General features: G+C 39.6%; 3 protein-coding genes across 12 annotated transcripts in view; all 3 read right to left on the reverse strand.

The window, feature by feature from the left end:
• Nucleotides 1–358, reverse strand: part of fgfbp1b (fibroblast growth factor binding protein 1b) — a 1,419-nt gene extending 1,061 nt beyond the window's left edge. The window contains exons 1-2 of the mRNA XM_081714831.1: nucleotides 324–358; nucleotides 1–128 (exon numbers count right to left, since the gene is read on the reverse strand). The exon at nucleotides 1–128 is cut by the window's left edge and continues 1,061 nt beyond it. Of these exons, the coding sequence (XP_081570957.1) occupies nucleotides 1–104 (104 nt within the window). The 5' untranslated portion in view covers nucleotides 105–128; nucleotides 324–358. The remainder of the gene's footprint in view (nucleotides 129–323) is intronic.
• Nucleotides 359–4,089: 3,731 nt separating this feature from the next.
• Nucleotides 4,090–6,242, reverse strand: fgfbp2b (fibroblast growth factor binding protein 2b). The gene is made up of 2 exons (XM_027026524.2): nucleotides 5,378–6,242; nucleotides 4,090–4,643 (listed from the first exon to the last, which is right to left on the reverse strand). Exon 1 carries the CDS (start codon nucleotides 6,060–6,062, stop codon nucleotides 5,397–5,399), a length of 666 nt encoding a protein of 221 aa, XP_026882325.1. The 5' UTR covers nucleotides 6,063–6,242; the 3' UTR covers nucleotides 4,090–4,643; nucleotides 5,378–5,396.
• Nucleotides 6,243–7,090: 848 nt separating this feature from the next.
• The window catches only part of prom1b (prominin 1 b), a 31,463-nt gene continuing 19,952 nt past the window's right edge, over nucleotides 7,091–18,601 (reverse strand). For 4 of the 10 annotated variants that reach the window (XM_081714366.1, XM_081714365.1, XM_081714364.1 and 1 more), the window contains 18 exons: nucleotides 17,887–18,046; nucleotides 17,479–17,631; nucleotides 17,181–17,304; nucleotides 16,717–16,820; nucleotides 16,314–16,398; nucleotides 15,520–15,666; nucleotides 15,163–15,234; nucleotides 14,473–14,565; nucleotides 13,833–13,886; nucleotides 13,528–13,608; nucleotides 13,353–13,421; nucleotides 12,466–12,555; nucleotides 11,358–11,473; nucleotides 11,001–11,129; nucleotides 10,555–10,623; nucleotides 10,080–10,212; nucleotides 9,245–9,279; nucleotides 8,449–9,119 (listed from right to left, as the gene is read on the reverse strand). In XM_081714366.1, the coding sequence (XP_081570492.1) occupies nucleotides 10,143–10,212; nucleotides 10,555–10,623; nucleotides 11,001–11,129; nucleotides 11,358–11,473; nucleotides 12,466–12,555; nucleotides 13,353–13,421; nucleotides 13,528–13,608; nucleotides 13,833–13,886; nucleotides 14,473–14,565; nucleotides 15,163–15,234; nucleotides 15,520–15,666; nucleotides 16,314–16,398; nucleotides 16,717–16,820; nucleotides 17,181–17,304; nucleotides 17,479–17,631; nucleotides 17,887–18,046 (1,616 nt within the window). In that variant the 3' untranslated portion in view covers nucleotides 8,449–9,119; nucleotides 9,245–9,279; nucleotides 10,080–10,142. Of the gene's footprint in view, nucleotides 7,126–8,448; nucleotides 9,120–9,244; nucleotides 9,280–10,079; nucleotides 10,213–10,554; nucleotides 10,624–10,660; nucleotides 11,130–11,357; nucleotides 11,474–12,465; nucleotides 12,556–13,352; nucleotides 13,422–13,527; nucleotides 13,609–13,832; nucleotides 13,887–14,472; nucleotides 14,566–15,162; nucleotides 15,235–15,519; nucleotides 15,667–16,313; nucleotides 16,399–16,716; nucleotides 16,821–17,180; nucleotides 17,305–17,478; nucleotides 17,632–17,886; nucleotides 18,047–18,601 lie in introns of those variants that run through there. The other 6 variants (XM_081714367.1, XM_081714368.1, XM_081714370.1 and 3 more) reach the window with 6 other exon arrangements.

An 18,601-nucleotide genomic window follows, 5' to 3' on the forward strand; every position in this document is an offset into this window, starting at 1 on the left:
GTGCACTGGGCTTGGCTTTTGGAAGAGAATGTCCCCTTAAAGACATCTTTACTATACGTGACCATATCGCCTACCTGCTTCTTTCCTTTTCTCTGCTCTCGCATGTCTTTGTCCCTCGTGGAGACATTCTGTGCAAAACAGGCAAGTAATAACATCACCACGAGATTCCCACGGAGCCACATATTTCTCACAATGACGCATCAATCTGTTAAAAAAAAAAAGAAGCTGTTTTATTTAAAAGTACAATGACGAAACTAACTTATCCCATTCTAAACTTAAAATGCACTGTCACTTTTCATTGCATTTAATTATCTCACACTTACCAGGCAAAGTAAACTGACTCCCGTAATGCATTCACTTTATGTCACGAACCTAAACCCGCGCGAGTCATTTATAAGCCTACTTCTCGTGACACCGCCTACAATTGTCAAATTTGCACAATTGCGCAATTGTCAAATTCCTAACAGGGAGCAATATCACACAATGGGACCCGCGATGCAAGCATGCAGGCCAGGCATGAATTCTCAGCGCTCAGCAACAAGAAATCACATGACGTTTTATATTTAATGATTTTTTTTTTACGGAATAATGTTAAAATCAGTTTAGAAATCAGTAGAGTCAAATGAGCCTGACACTTATATTAAAAGTTCGATTAGGCATCGGCCGTGGTTGCGAGTGTGGTACGTGATAACTTGTGAGTGCTGCAATATTGAGTGCATTGTAAGGAACGAAAGTTGTGAAAATGAATTGCTTTTTCATGTGTCGTTATTATGGGATTTTTTTTTATTCCACTAAGACAGTAGAATGTAGCAAAACAGTCTTCACACGCACACGTTGAAAACCCCCTTACGTATTATGGACCAAACGACCTGCACCTAGCTTCGCTCGCTCGCATTGTACTCAAACTGTACTGTCATCAAAGCACTGTTTTTCTGTGTACATGTAAAGCTCATGTGGGCTAAATAAGTATCCCCTAGTATAATTAGAGGGTCCATGGTAGTATATCAAGGTAGAATGTTGTCGGATCTTTTTCCTCGGAGCTTGCATGATCTAAGGGACTAGGCTGATGACTCTTATACGGCAGAACAGCAGGCCGCTGTTTTAGGGCTGGTCTTAAGATATTCTGCTTCTCCTTCAGAGGTTCGCTGTGGGAGAATCTGATCCTAGAACAGTTGCACGTCTTTCGTTTTGAATGGTCGGTCTATATGGAGATACTACCACCTTGTGGCCACCATGAGGATTTTCAGTATTAACATATTGTAACACTGCTGAACGTTAATTACACATAAACATTCAGAAAACAAGTGTTTATTGTATCGTTGAGCCGTAAGGCAGCGGACGCCTGTGCGGAGAAGAGCGAGAGTCACTGTGGGCAAACCCAAAATCAGAGTCGATATAACAGTCCATAGTCATATTACCAACACAGAGAGTACGGAGATACATAATTAACAAACACATGAAGACAAACGGGAAACAGGCTAAAACAAAAGGCACGGAGTACAAAACAAACACAATGATTAAAATATACATGCACGCACGGAGTCAATGAACAGCCAAAATTAAGGGAACAAGGCAGGGTTTAAATACAATCAACTAAACGAGGGACGGAGAAAACGAAACTACGGAACGGAACTAAAAACAAGACAGGGAAAACAATGAACACGGAAACTTGGAGGAGCTAATCATGACATTTATTGTTTAATATAGTAAATGAATGTAGTGTTTAAAACACTATTTCAAAATCTAACACAATATTCACAACAAAGGCCAAAGACAAAATATAAATGCAAATGAAAACACATTACAGTACCCTGTAAATGAAAAGGACATTACAGTACACTGGAAATGTAAATGAAAAGGACATTACAGTACACTGGAAATGAAGCTGCAAAAATCAACAAGTGATTCATTCAACCTTAGCATCACATCTTTGTTCTGGGTCTGGTCAGAGGACATCATCACAGGCAATCTTCTCCCTAGACAGGGAGAAAACCCTCTGGTGTGCCAGATCTAGCCTTGGCAAGACTCTACACCTATGTCACCACAGGCCAATTTCATGGTCTGTAGGAGATTTTCCTTGATGTAGTGTTTTTGGTCATATGACCATCCATGACCATGTTAAGAAAAACTCTTCTACTGGGCTGAAGAAAGGGCAGTATGGTGGAAGGTAAACAAATCTCCAATTGATATTGAACCATATCAGAAAACTGCAGTGAGCAACTGACATTGTCCCAAACTACAAAGCAGCTCCTGCTGCTTACACCCAAACAAAACATCATGACGATCACCCAGAAATGTGAGATGTTTGGTGGTATATAGTCCTAAGGTGGTATGTCGGTGGAGAACCCCATGATTACTTATGACTGCATAAATTGTGACATTGCCACCACGCTGGACAAGGAATTCTGCCACGGCCCATTTGCCAATTATATTATGGTCTCCCCTTCTCCTCTTGGTCAGATTGAACTCAACTTCAACAACAACAACAATGTATTTATGGGGTCTTTCCATAGAATCCAGTTGAAACACCCTATACATATACATAGATAAAGTTTTGTAAGTGGCACAGAATTACAGACTCATGGTGTAGAATGTATTTACTTGTGATTTACATGCATTGCAATGTATGTATGACAATAATATGTAGCATAGTATTGTACTCTAAACAGCCAGCACTGAATGTGTATGTTTGAATATACTTTTACTTGCACATACTGAATTCATTTATCCTTTCTGGGCTGCGTTCATAGGGTACTGTATATACTTGCTTCAAGCACACTTTATTGCTTTGGAGGATATGTTCAATGGTTTAAAGGCTGACACTTGATTCCTTCAAAATGTACTTCAACAACTTGGTGCTGTGTTTCACACAGTCTAATGGTATTGTTTTGAAGGACCATGTCAGCTATGAGAATCTCTTGGGAGAACATAGGAGTCCTACCATTCTCAGGTGGCTGTCTTGTAATTCTACAACAGGGAATGTGCAATTACTACAGAAAAATATATATGTGGTTAAAACCTGTGATGGATCCCCATCTTCTTTATATTGGTGAAGCAACATACTAAAGCATTTGTACACAGGAAATGTTCAGTCACCTAAAAACAGAGATCTTCTCTGTTCTCTTCTCCGAATCTCATGATTATGGTGGCCACAGTAAGTACTCTTTGTCCTGCTTCGCTCATTGTTATTCCATGAACAAGAACATGGTCTTTCACACTTGCTAGAATTTTGTCTGAAATAACTGGGATTATTCTTGCTCTTCCTCATCCTCATCTTCCTCCTTGTACACCACACCTTACACACCATCTTCCTCCTCTACCCCTCAGATTGTGTCTGTCGATTGTTGGTATCAACCTTCAACTCACCTGTGCTGCCTGTCCACTCTGACCTGGTTTATATTGGTTTACTCATATCATTAGCAAGTGTGGACAAATTTATTTATTGTGTGCGACCTATAGCTTCTGTGCTTTAATTGTGTTTAAATTCTGCCAGCTGTGGTTACCATTATGCACCACAACTGCATCACAGTGTAAACTGTGCTTTGGTGAGTGAGAATGTGTTGAGAGTCCTGCAAAAAGTTGAAGCAGATGTGTAGAATATTTTTTAAGATTTTGCAAAGTGATTCATTCAATAAATGAGTTTTGGCAGTTGACGGTTTTATTCTGAGAATGGGGTTTAGTGTTTTAGAATTTCAGAAAAACTGTAATTGCATACATTGTTTAGTCATTTGCTTGATAATTTCTCTTGGTCCATTCTGGGAGGTACATATTGCCTAAAGCAGTTCAGGACAAAAAGATAGATGCTCTGAAGTGATCTGACTGGCAGGAAATTCAGCACAATCTGTGAATATTCCCACCAGAACTAGTAATTAGCTAGTAATTACATTTGTCTAATGTTGTGGACATTCACTGGCAGCACTCATAAACAGTGCACTCTAAAATATATTTATGATAACAAGCTACACTGTATAAAAGGATCATTCTATTTGATAAAACAATGTTTTGTTTTGTTTTTCTTTTAAATCTTCCTTGCCAATACAGGTAATAAATACATTATGAAGTTTTGTTTTTAAAAATCAAAACAGTTCAGAAAGTCAATGTAGGTTTATTACAAATTTACATTAGAAATGTTTTTCATTTCAAATATAGAAGAAGCATCAGTGTCTTCAGTCACTGTTCATCATGTTATTCTGACCTTTGAAAATGTACAAAAGTCAAATGAGACGAATAATCTGTAACAGTACAATTTGGTTTTTACTCTATGGCTGCTGTTACTCCTACTCTGCACTCAAATCTGTATCTGTTTTTTTTATATTTCCCCTTGGCATAAAGTACCATGATAGGACACAGTAGTACTATGGATAAAAAGGGCTGAAAAAACTTGCTAACAAGACATTAACACAACAACTTGTTATCCAAACTGATAAAGGTGTAGGAAAGTTGGTTTACTGACAAATAACAGCAAAGTGGGGCTTTTTCTGACTGAGGAAACAGTTGGTTGCTTTGAGGGGGAAAAAAACCTTACTGGCACTCATTAATGTACACATACATCCACCCACTCACCCACCCACACACACACACACACACACAAATCCCAGGAGGACAGCCTTGGCTGGAGGCTCAGAAAGTCTGTTGCTGCACACCTAGATGCAGGGGAGGGGAAGGGAGAGGAGTTCAACAGTCAGTTCATTGAGTTTTCTACACATTGATAGATTACACTGCACAAATGCATAAAATTAGCTTCTTGCAGACAGTTTATGACATAATGTCTGTCAAAATTGCAAACATTGATATAGGCTATTTATGAAGAATGCTCAGTATGTTGCTCACTATGCTGTTGTCACATTATTGTTCAGTGCTCAGTGTGCATTTTACAGTGCATTACAGTGCAAATACAGTGCATATAGTGCATTTTAAATCTGTTACATTTATAGAATCCAACAGAGCTAAACAAAAAGTAAATCCTAACACTAACCCTGAATTACATTACCAATGCTGACTCTGTCAAACTATATGAATTATGTTTCATTCATTGTTATTAAGTAGTTCTTATTTGATAAATTCTGCTAGTTCATTGTTCAGTTTGATAGCTGTATCTGTGCAGTTCATCTATTTAGTTAGCTGCTAATGTTAACATTAAGATGGGGTGTTTTTTTTTTTTTATTTCTTCCATAAGCAAGTTAGCAGAGCACATTTTACACATTTACTATAAGCATGATAAGGGTGTTTAAATATTAGTCTAGATCAGATTATATAATTCTATGAACATTTAGTGATGTCCATGAAATGTAAAGGTCTCTTCACTACCAAACTGCTCAATTGGTCCCTTCACTACCAAACTGCTAGTCAGTAGAGGATTCTTCAATAAGTTTATTACCTGCATGAGAGCTTTTTTTTCAGTTCTGGAACCAGCTGATGATGTAGGTGCAGACGCCCTGGAGGCTCTTCCAGCAGTACTCCTTGGCCAGTTTGTCGGCAGAGCTCTCCGCCACCTCCATAGGTGCCAGCGTGGTGCCTTTCATTGGCTTCCGGGGTGGAGCGGTCTTGGAGACGCTGGGCTTGCCTGGCTTGGGCAACTTGGCGGGCGGTGGCGTCTTGGGCTTGGTGGCCCGGGGCCAGGACTTGTGGAAGACTACCTGGGCCTCGGCAGGGCTTGCATGACACATCTTTGGCTTGTAGGAGTGCAGGCCCTGGCAGGCATTGTGCAGCTTGCGCATGTCCCACATGATCTGCGTGAAGTAGTGCCGCGGTTTGGTATTGTACGGACGGCACACGTTGGGCCGGCCCAGGTACTCGCACCAGTATGAGCGACCCTTGCTCCTGCAGGTCACGCGCAGCTTCGTCATTAGGCCATGACCTGAGACCACCATGGTGCATGCATCCTTGGCCTTGGTGTTGAAGTGGATGGGTTTGTCCCAGACACCAGGCTCCGGCTGCTGGACGACAGAGGTGGTGGGAAGGGTGGTGTTGGCGGCGACCAGGTCATCGCCGGGGCCCGCTTGGCCGCACACAGCCCAGGCACAGCAGGCCAGCAGGAGGGCAAACACGCATATGGCTCTCATGGCGCTGGAGGGGTGGATCAGGGTGGATGGGTTCAGGCGGAGGAGGAGGGGGAGAAAGCGTGGCTGAGAGTGGAGTGAACAGGTCTGTGCAGTGGACTGGGTTTATAAGCACCAGCCCCACAAAGGGGCCTTTGAGTCACAGTGAGTTGAGCCAAGTGCAGGAGCTCACTGAGTTCCAGAGTAATGAATGTGTGTGTGGGTGGTGCTTTTTAGGTTGCTTCTGTACATACCTGTGCATTTGTGTGTGTATGCATATAGAGGTGTGTTTAAGGTTTGTCACATAGAGTGTGTTTTAGTTTCATGGGCTGCTATTTATTTGGATGTCTGACGTGTGTGTGTGTGTGTGTGTGTGTGTGTGTGTGTGTGTGTGTGTGTGTGTGTCTGTGTTTGTGGAGGGCGCCAGGAGTGGTTACATACACAAACCTCTAAATCCTTCACAAAACATAAAATCTTACATGCTCAGAGAAGTGTGCCATTGACTATTGATGTGAGAAAAGCTTAATTTTCATAAAAAGAGATGACAAGGAGACTAATTCACCTGGAACTTGTTTACCTCAGCCACTGGCCGTATGCTTATGTATTCTGTTATACTCTCAGTAGAAGAACATACTGCATTTAAGTAGAATGCAGGGCTCTGTGAGAAATAGTTTGAAGGAATCTTTTTCAAATGAAGAGGCCTAATGAGTTTCATATCTAAACCAGCTGACATAATATGTGCAGCAATGATCTGTAGGTGAGTATACTTAGGAGGTGGATTAGGTTTTTGTTCGTTTGTTTGTTTTGTTAGTACCAGAAATGCCTGTCCTATATACTGCAATCCAAAAGCTGCCAACAGCACCCCTGAGTCTGCTTATGTTGATATGCTCCTTATGTGAATATGTTAGCATATGAAATACATGAGCTTCTGTGTTTGAGTGTAAGGGAACTGGGATAAAGAGAACAGAATATTTTGAGTGCCAAAAATGCCAAAGGAAACAGTATAAAATGCAGAGTTTGTGTTCACTTTGTTTTATTAAAGCAAGTAATTATACCAAGAACACAGCTGCTGGTAGCTCATAGAGTTCTGCAACGAGAGAAAGAAAGAGAGAAAATGAGAGTGAGAGATGGGTGAATGAGAGAGAGAAAGAGAGGGAAAAGGAGAGAAGAGAGAGTGACAGTGTGTGTGTGTGTGTGTGCATTTTTGAATAGCTAAACCACGGCAAGCCACCCTCCGGCATGTGAAGAACATGGCTCTCCACTCCTGCATTCATATGGCTCAAGCATACACAATGAACATTCTGAAGTTTAAATTGGCATTCTGTATGAATGCATTTATATATATATATACTTCAAACTAAATGTGGATATTTCAAAATGCTATACATCTGGAAACATACTGTACAAGAGTGATATTAGTCTATTTTAAGAAACTGAGAATGCACCAGGATGATTCTGGTTATGAACTAAACACCAGAGAAGCATGTAACAGTAGATATACGATGTGTAACAGTGGATATGCACATTAGCAAAGCAATATGGGCATTTTCCAGGTCCTTTTAGTGAGAACAAATTTCTCTCACACAGGCATGAACACACACACACACACACACACACACACACACACACACACACACACACACACTCCATATTCCAGTGGCATGCATGTGAAACCTCCTATATCACACTGCTTACATGACCTTAAAGTCTGTGACCTTAGAGACTTTAGCAGAGGACAAAGTGCACTGTGGCCTCTGACTGCGTCTAGCGCAGAAAATAAGATAGAAACCAACTTTTGACTGCTTGTCATGCCATGCTTGATTTTTGAATACTAACACTATGGTTTAACAGTGTGAGGAGACTGCATTATTATGGTTAAAAATATTGGCTTGTGATAGGTCTGCACTCCATACCCAAGAACCTCTGTTTCCTCACCAGAAAGTGGTCTTGGTGCTGCAATTCTACTTTCCGTGTTTAGCCACTGCACCTAGTGCAGCTGTTAAGAACAATCGCTCAGAAGATATTATTCACATGCCACAATGTCTGTCTCACTTCTAGTCACCATTTGAAGTTGGCTGACCAGCATATACTTAGTCAGGGATGTTTTACTAATAATGCAGTAGCCCTTTCTTTAGAACATGGAGAATAGCTAGGCTGATATAGGCCAGCCCCTATACATCTGGAAATCTACTATATAAGAGTGGTATCAGCATCTCCTCATCACTACTCCTTATACAGTAGTGAAAATCATTATTTCCTTTCATTTTGATAACAGACTTACAGCAGCTGAATCAGATGAGGCACATAGGCTCATGCACAGCAACAAGTCCTGGAAAACATACTAATAAGCAGTTCTGATTAGTACTACTCCCCAATAGTAATATCCTTTATTAACCAAGTACAAAGCAGCCAATGTGAAGGATTTTTTATTTTCCATTATTTATGAAATTTTTATACTATTTTTCACCGACTTTTTTTTGCTTAGAAGGACCTGACTACGCACAACAATTATAACACACCTTTTATATATATGCTCTGAATTATAGGAGCCAGATATAACTCAGCTGCCAGTCATAGAAATCTCTCTTCCATACTTTCACATTAAGCTTTGATCTGCGACACCTTTGCCTATTAATGTTAAACTTACATTTTGTTACGAGAAAACCAACCTAATAAAAGCTAGTCTACTGAAAGCTCCTTGCAAAATGATCAGCAACTCTACGCATTTTTGAATGAAAATTACTAAAAGAAATGGTTTATAAAATTAGTATTAGCAAAAGTACAAATGTTCCAGAAACATTCCGGGAAGGAACAATCTGAAAAACAGCTATAGGTCTTAAACAAATTCATGGTCAGGAAGTTTCAGCACTATTATAAGTACTAATGCCCACATAACCAGCATTCAGGAGTGAAATATAAAATGGCTGAAACTACTACAGTTGTCTTTCACTGATTTTAAAATCAAGACCGTATTACAGTGACAGAATCAGGTTTTCCATAGGTCACAGTTTTAGGAGGTGGTGTAAGTTGGTTTTACAGAAGCCATCCTTGTTATTCCCCTTTATCTCCTATCTTCTTTTTCTGGAACAGAAGTAATCATAAAGGACAAATATTCAAAAACGTGAATAAATACATAAATACCATTAAACATATAAACATATACATTTTCTTTATAGCTCTCAAAAGTGGGAATGTGTTCTTTTTACCTTAATGGCTGGTCTAGCTCCAGGTTTCAGGACCACTAAGGTAAATGAACAGAAATAAACATGATCGGACAAGTTCTGAAAAGACATCATCAACTTCATTTCAACCAGTGTTTCTAAAAACAGTACACAAGCATGACTGAAGTATCCACATTTTCCCTCTAACTAAGCTTCAAGTGTTCTTCATAATTTGCCTTAGATTAGTTTGGAGCTGAAGCAGAGCATGAATGTGGACTCTCCACATTTACAAACACATTTAAACTAACACGAGAATAATACTGTACATCCATAATCCCTGAAAACTGTAGAGTATAATGGCAAACATTTGTGAGCTATGGTAATTTACACCTAGACAGTGAAAAACATAGAAGGTTTGAGGACTTGAATTAAGATGTGAAAAGAGTTAACCAAATTAATCAGATAACTTCAACAAATTCCCCGAAACAAATGGGAACATGCGCACAGGCAAGCAGCTAAGACAATGGCTACAGTAAAGTACAGTCCTGGTGGACATCTGCACGCAGAACCTGCAGACCAAGAGCCATAAGGGACAATGAAGAAGATGGAAAAATGAGGACGTTGAGGTTCAGAAACACTGGGAATCAGTAGGGAAGTCTCAGTGTGGCATTAGAGAAGAAAAACATGTACTAGTGAATGAAGAAGGAGCACTTTATAACATGGGTGTATAGATCATGTGAAAGAATCATTTTTGTAAACAAGCAGAGACAAAATTTTAAAGAAATATGGAAGTCAATGAGTTGTCTACAAGCAAAGTAAAGGCAGCAGTGACACAGTGCGAGTAATTGAGGATACACTCAAATGGATAAAGCTCCTATACCTGTTTGCACTGAACTGGGTTGGATGTCCCTGGCATGTAAATGTGTGCATGTGCTTGCATGTGTCACCAGTCAAGCTGTCTCGGCGGCGCAGAGGCCGGAGGGTACCGTGTCATTGTGTCATATGAAGGATAGCTGAAACACATCCAGTTTAAAGGTCATTATGACTCATTGGCTGAGGGTGCATTTGTGAATCAATCTTGGCAGCTGAAAGGCATCAGAATATTAGAGTGTAAGCCTCTAGCAGCATACAAGACACTTTTGAACTTTTGATAAAAATGACGAATGAATAATCAGAATAACACATTTTCTTGATGCTCTAACCACACTCAAAGTGCTACATAACCATTAATGCAATTATGCCATTGCTGTAACACTGCATAAAGGACTGTGACTTTAAGCCACTGCAGTTCCCTTCACCATTATGTGATGACTATGCAGAGGCATGCAGGCCAACACTGCAAAGCCATACCGTACCTCGCTATCACTGGGGTATTTATGCTGTAGATGCGATCGCTATGATAGCCACTGATAGCAATGTCCATACTGAAAACAAAACCATGAATATAGAAGGAAAAATGAAAGCCATGTAAAACAAGGAATGGAGAATAATATGTTGTGAATGTGTGGTGTCTGATAGATTTAGGACAAAATGGATATGGATATATGGATATGTTTCAAATGTTTCTCAGAGATACTAAAAATGCACATGTGAAAAAGAATACATTTATTTCTGGAGATTCATTTTACAAGTTTTTTTATTTCCTTAAACAATGGTACCCTTCAATAAAAAGATTTGTAAATATAGAAGAATTTTAAACTACAAGAGAATATTGAGGCCAGAGGAGGAGAAAAGATGCAGAGTAATGAAATGTGATTTGGCTAAAAATGCAATAGGAACTGAAAAATATGTAGAAACTCACGAAATAAAAGTGGAAAATGGAATGGAAATGGTTATTAAAGAGTGAAGTGCCAAGCTGCTGGAGAACTGAAAGTATTCAACCGAGAGAAAGATGGAAGATGAGAGGAGAGGAGAAGTAATTATGCAATCCCTGGAAGAAATGTCAGAAATGTCTAAGCAAGGATTTGCATTTACAGTTAAAATGGCATTTTCCTTTAAAACAAACTATGCATCTTATAGTCTCTTTGGTAATAGTTAAGAGTTTGGATGCTTGTTTTTAGAGGATACAGAAACAAAAATATTCCATCTACATGTGGATTACAAAGACTTTATAAATGCATGTGTGTATATGTGTGTCTGTTTATGAGAGTTCGCGTACTCATCTAAAACGTCCTCGGTGTCCATCCTGCGATAGAATTTGGCGAGTTTGACAGACGTTATGATACTGGGAATAAGGAACAAAGAACAGCCACCCAGACCAAACCAGATTGTGTTCTACAACACACACGTGCACACAAATACGCACACACATATGCATACATGCATACACCCACACACACACAAATCTCAATTAATTCGTGTCCATCACAATTATTTGGACATCAACTGTCCATCACAAACACAAGGGCAGTTAATATCACATAGTCTGTTCTTCAAAATATAGATATTTCTTTTTTAGTGTGCTGCACTGAATAAGAAATTTATAAGTGTATGTTCTGGGCCATCCTTTGCATTCATTAGGCTGGCAGAGAGACTGACTTGGATTATGGGGATATTCTTCGTTTACCATAAAGCCCCTGACATACAGCATAGCTGGCTGCATCCCCTTTGCTTTCAGGAATGGAAATTCAGATCCAATTAAGGTCCCTGAGTTGAACTGAACCTGCAGGAACTTTGGGTTCAACTGAGCTCAGTGTGACCTTAAATTTCGTAAGTTCACCTTAAGTGACACACATCTGTGAGGTGGTATTTATAGAAAACTGAGAGACTAGGTGTCTTGAATTTGAGTGTTTTTAGAAACTTTAGAAACTCACACTTGCACTGACACACACAATAACACACATGCACACACATGCACACTGGTACCAGTCTATGATTTTTTAACCAACCGGTAGAATATTTCAGGCAGGGTTGCAGTATTTCATCATCTACATCATGCTCTCATGCCTGCTCACTCACTCCCTATGTCTCTCTCTCACTCTTTCTCTCTCACTCCCTCTTTCTCACTCACGCACACACACACACAAACATACAGACACATCCAAACCTCTCCAAAAACATTTTCTTCTGTTTATGCAATCAGCAGGACTTAGATTTAACATTGTATGTGCAAACAGTATTATGTTCTATTGTGTGTGCTGGTACAGATAAAATGTCCCGCCCTCATTATTGTGTGTGTGTGTGTGTGTGTGTGTGTGTGCGTGCGTGTGTGTGTGTATATATATATATATATATACATAATGCAGGGAAAGCAGTGTGTGTCTTACCACTGAGTCTATTATGAATCTGCAGCCAATGATTTCAAGTGAGTCTATGATGTTGCTGATGGGTTTGCACTGAGCTACATCTGTTGTTAACTAAAGGGAAACACATTATCAACCCGTGTTACATGCAGTTAGTAGTTGCAGTACATAGAGAACAATCTACATGCAATACACTAACGATTTTCGGTATGTTACTTTATGATGAGCCATTTAGGTCATGATTTATTCAAAATTCATAATTCATTCATAATTCTATTGTATTCAAACACACACTTGAGTATACACTTTAGTCTTTCCCACACACAATCAAACTGTCATGCATACACCATCGTATTCCTTTTCAAAGCCCATTAAACTCATGCACTTCTATAATTCTTACATTAAATATTAAGCTCTCACACACACTATTTGATATAAATATGCACAAGCACACAGCTAACACAAAAAATAACAGTGTGTGGGAAAGTATGAAAATGTGAGAATAACAGAGCAAAGGTGTGAGAAGTACGTTAGTGTGTGTAAGAGGACATCCGAAATATGACAGTGTACACATCAGAGTTTAATAACATGCATAAAACAATGTGATCGTGCACTTGAAAATGCGTGAGAAAGCGTTTAACCGTGAATTAATACATTAGCTAAAGGAATACATAATATGGAAGGCCGTATAGGGCAAATTATAGTGAAACACTTGTGCGCACACACATCACTTGTGCATTTATACATACTAATTATACATAGATGTCATCTTATACTTCTGCACACAATAACTTACTCTACAGCATAAACAGACTCTCAATGTTAGCATAATGATGTTAAGTTACAATGTGATAGTGTTACACAAGACTGCCAAACCAATCACTTGCATAAACAGACACAAACACACTCACCGAATGTTGGACCCAGTGAGTGTATTGTCTGAAGTATCCCAACATGTTCTTAACGTATTTATCAGTCTCCTGTGATGGAAAAAGGAAACCATCATAGAGACTTGAAAGATGAGTTGTGCTTGTTCTGGGTGGTTGAGAGCATGAGAGGGTCGGAGATTGGGTGCATTGTCTCTACCTGTTTCACTATATGGGTGGCGTTGCTGGTGATAAGATACTCCACGGCTTCAATGGCACTCAGCACGTTTGTCACCTTAGACTAACAGAGAAGCAATAGTAAATCGGCTCCGCATGTGTGTGTGTGAGAAGCAGAAGGAGTGAAAGAAATTATAGAAAGTGTGAAAAAAAGAAAAGTAAGAAGAGAAAGGAAGAGAGAACAAGAAGGAGATAAAGAAGAGAGAGAAAGAGAGAGGGAGAATATGCTACCACAAAAAAACATAACAAAACAAAACAAAACAGTTGGGTACTGTTTTTATAACTCACAGGAAGTTCTTTAGAGGTGGTCTGCAGTAACCTGATACTTTGACTTAGTGAACTCTGAAAGAAAAGCAAGGTTACCAGTCAAGACTTGCAAACTGCTTACATACAAAGACTGGCAAGACTAGACAGAGTGTTAAGTACTTCAAGTGAACTAAAAAGGGTGCCATATAAGTGACAGGTCACGTGTTTAATCAGTTACAGAATAAAGAAAGATCACATGCATATAATATACAGGACAAATACAATCTTATGTATACATTAACATCTGGAATAGATAAACCACAATGAACACTGAGGCACAGTGAACAAAAAGACAAAAAGGGAACACAACTGCATAACACACAGTAATTCTGAACACATATCTACACAAATATAAACAACTGGTCATGAATGCTCATAAGGCACAAAGGGGGCTTGGGATTAATATTATTTTTGTTGTTCTTATATTACATCACATTTTCTGAACTCTGACCTTACCCTTGCTCTCACAAATTTCTTTAGTTGCAATAAAGTAGAAGGAGTAACAAAAAAGAGGGACAGGTGGATGAGTCAGTCGAAAAGACTGTTGGTACCGTTGGATTGAGTTTGTGCGTGTGTGTGTGTGTGTGTGTGTGCACGAGAGAGAGTGAGAGAGAGAGATTACCATAGCTTGCTCCTTGGGTACTACTTGAGTTTTATGGATATGTCGGATGCTGCTGGCATGACCTCTCAGGGCATTGGCCAGAGCGCCACGGGGCTGAGAAGGGAGGAGGAGACAGTGTGAGAATGAGTACAGTCTGCACACACACACACACACACACACACACCTCGGAGATCACGCCCACACTGGCACTTTAAAATGCCCTCAGTCAACTACTTTACATGTTCCTGAGGTGTGTGTACGTGTGTGTGTCAATAGGGGTTTTGTTTAATTCCACACATGGAGGACATCGTAAAACCTCAAAAACTTTCCAGAGGTTAGTAATTTTATTTTACCTCACGAAGAGCACTTGCTTTTGATAAAAAAAAGATTCATTAGAAGTGCTGATTTGCACCTTTCAAATATATTAGTTCTTAATATGGCAAAAGTAGAATATAATATGCAATGTGTTAAATACGCAGGACAAAACATGAAATAAAAATTGGAAATTAAAAAATATGAAGAATTCATGCTTAAATATAGTATATGGACTGAAGTGTAGATGTAGACGTTATTCACTAAAGAGAAGGATTGTGGGTTTACAATTTTGGATTGTGGGTCTACAATTTGATCAAAGGTAAAGGGTTTAGAAACCTTATTGTTCATTTTGACTAAATGCTAAACTGGTATTGTTGAGAAGGTTGGTTTACTCACCAGCTGGTCTGCTTGAGTCTCCAGTTCATTTGTGAATGAGAGAAGATCCCCAGCAGTCACTCCTTTATTTACCTGACAAACAGTACCACCACCACCCCCCCCCCCCCCCCCCCCACACACACACGTGCACGCGCATGCAGACACACAGAAGTGGTTGATATCTCTGATAAGTTGTGCGTGTGTGTGTGTGTGTGTGTGTGTGTGTGTGTGTGTGTGTGTGTGTGGTGTGTTGGAGTTTGCATAAATGAATCTTTATATTGCATTTACTGGCAAAAATGCTTCCCAGGTTACAAGAAGTGGCCTGTTATTTAGATGATTTGAAACGTATATGAACACGTGTGCATGTGTGTGTGTTACCACTGAGAGGTATGCCTGGTAGTTGATCTCTCCGAGGCCTGTGTTAGCAAAGTTGATGAGGTTGTCTTTGCCTTCTTGCTCCAGTAATATTATACCTTGCAGGTCCACATTCAGTCCTTCAAATATCTCAGTGAGCTCATCATTAAACTGTTAACCCCCCCCCCCCCCCACACACACACACACACACAGACACACACGAACACAAACATGAACACATACGCACGCGCACACACACACACACACACACACACTGATATATATCTATTGTTCCACATATCAAAATGAGAGGAATAATCTTCTATAATTCTCTTTACAGTCTTTCTTCATGACTTGCACACAAAAAATTATTCCAACCAAATATCTCAAGCTGTTTCGTCAGCTATTAAAAGAAAGACTAATTTTCCAAAACCTATTTCTCAAAACATTATTCTCTGGTTTTCAGACACTGTTTATTTGTTTACTCACCACTCTGATTTAGAAAACACTAGCACAGCAATTAAAACTCAAGTCATGCAATCAGCAATTAGAGTTAACACAAAAAATTCCAACTGAAAACACTAAGAAGCAAATTTGTTGATGCATTGTTCAGAACATCAGGATAACTAAAAAGCTCCACATGTGTGTTTTTGTGCTTTTTACAATGAAGCTCAACAACGAAAGAAGATCTGGAAGAGGATGAGGTATGGATAGTTTCGGATAATTGTGCTTCATTTCAGATAATGTTAGAAGTTAAGAAAAACATTTTGCGTTCTGTCAGCATATTAATAGTTTACACTGATAGTTATGAAACTCACCACTGTGGTGTTGATAAACTTGCTGAAGCTGAATTTGTTCTCCAGATGCAGTGCTGCATAGATGCCATTATTCTTGTAACAGTCTCTGTCAAAAAGAAAAAGAAAAAAAACATCTCATTACAAACCATACAGCATTACTACCCACTAGTGGACACACACAGTAGTCAGTAATGGCAAAGAATAAAATCATTAACCATCTCTAAAAGCATGATGGACACAATCACATCTAAGACTTGAATCCCTAGTAAAAAGCTTGATTCTTATCCTAGACGCCCTATTATATTATTATTCATTATTACTTTATTATTGTTTTATAAAGAAGAAAATAATACATTTTGGGTAAAGTAGTTCAAACTTGTTATAACCCTCTCACAACCGAGACATGAAATACACACGCACACACCTGTACAGGCTGCCCATGGTAAGGTCAATTTCAGGGTCTTGAAACAGCAATCCAGGAAGGAAGTTTTTTTTGCCAGGGTGGACCAGGTATGGCGTGTCTATGACCTTTTCAAAAAGATAAGCCAGAAAGTGTCAGACATTACACTGATTTTACATATAATAAAGTACACTGAGTTCAAATGACAACAAGGAAAATACATGTTGATAATAGACGTTCATGTATGTGTTGCTATAGCTGAGATAATTATTATAATTCTGTCATCATAAATCTATTATGAAGCATGATACACTGGACCTCATACACTGGACATTGTCTGCTCTTGGTAACGTTTCAGTGAGTATATTAATTGGTCTTTTTATCAACTAGTATCAGTACCTGCATGTAACACAATCTGCATGTAACATAATCTCGCACAGCGTTGCCATGTTAGGCTGTCTGCCGGGCCTCTTCGCTGGTACAAATACCTCAAACAGCTGTGCACTGCCCAGTGGTTCACATACAAGCTTCTCCATGTTGCCCCCAGTGAAAAATATGGGGACCACAACTCCCATGAGAACCCAGGAAAAGATGAAGCTTATGCCAACACCTCTAAGAAAAATGAATAAACACATAAACAAAAACATTAATAGAACATTGTATATGGAACGATTTGGCACCAGTATAAACCAGTCTTTTATGCCTGGCACTAAAGTGTTTTCATATGTGTCTTATCTCTGAATGGTGTGTTACGTGCTTATGTGTTTATGCATTTATGCCGCTCACGCCATGAGGAGGTTGCCACCATTGTTAGACAGGCAGCCACGCGTGGTGGGTGTAGCATTCTTATCATAGCCACACGTCCCGCACAGCAAGCCCAGGAGATTGAAGGCCAAGATGAGCACCAGCACACAGCACAGAGCAACGCAGCCTACCCATCTGCAGAGGGATGAAGGTACAGATCAGAGGTCAGGGTGACCTGCCCTCATGTCATTTTCAATGTGCTTCAAGGCTTGAATTTGTGTAGGGGCAGATGATCTGTGTTATCCATTCTAGGTGCAAATGGGCAGATCAATTGCACTGGGTCATACTGGCAAACAAACATTGACATGTTTCAAGCCATTTTTGAGTCTGTGCTTAGTTAAGTCCAAGCCACTGCCTATCATTTCCTGGGGTGGAGAAGCAGATTGTTACCGGTAGAAGTCGAGCTGGTCAATCTGTGGGTAGTATGCTTCAATTTTCTTCTGGCCTTCTGCGAGGAACTTGGTGAAGTTGTCCACAGCTGGTTCCACTGGGAACATCTTAACAAAGTTAACTATCTCTGCACCTGACTTATCCAACAAAGCCTTTACTCCTTGACCACAGAGAGAAGAAGAAAAAGAGACCAGAATTAGGTGAGTCCAACATGAAAAAGAGGAAAAGGAAGGTAAAGAAAGAATAACAAGAAGTATTAATTTACCAGCATTGAAGTGCTAGAGAAACATGACTAATCTAGTCTTCTCTACTGAGCATTTTAAAGCGCTCTGGAGGGATGTTATTGAGGGTGTCTTCAATTCAGCACCTTTCTGTCCAAGGTGCAACCCAGTCTTAGAACATTTGTTTTATTATGGCACCAGCATTTGGGACATCGCTATTGACTAAATGCTTTAATGACAAAGTATATGGCTTTCACTTTGCCACAGTATCTCTGAGGATCAGGGATATTAGAGAAAGCACAGAAAGAATGCCTAGAACAAGGAGTCATTTTGACATTAAGGGTTTCACTCTGATGTTACTGACCCATTTGTACAGCACCTCTTTGGGGGTCCAGGGTAGTACAGATTAGAGAATAGAGGGAGTACACAGCACTATACTGATGAGAGTGAGGAACTTACTTGGTAGGGCTGCAGTTTAAATCAGACAAGTGTAA

Source organism: Electrophorus electricus, chromosome 5 (assembly GCF_041902795.1).
Source record: "Electrophorus electricus isolate QZ-2024a chromosome 5, ASM4190279v1, whole genome shotgun sequence".
Taxonomy (NCBI): Eukaryota; Metazoa; Chordata; class Actinopteri; order Gymnotiformes; family Gymnotidae; genus Electrophorus; species Electrophorus electricus.

What these genes read in the sequence shown, in the direction of transcription:
- fgfbp2b (XM_027026524.2), bottom strand. Translation starts at nt 6,062, where the DNA reads ATGAGAGCCATATGCGTGTTTGCCCTCCTGCTGGCCTGCTGTGCCTGG.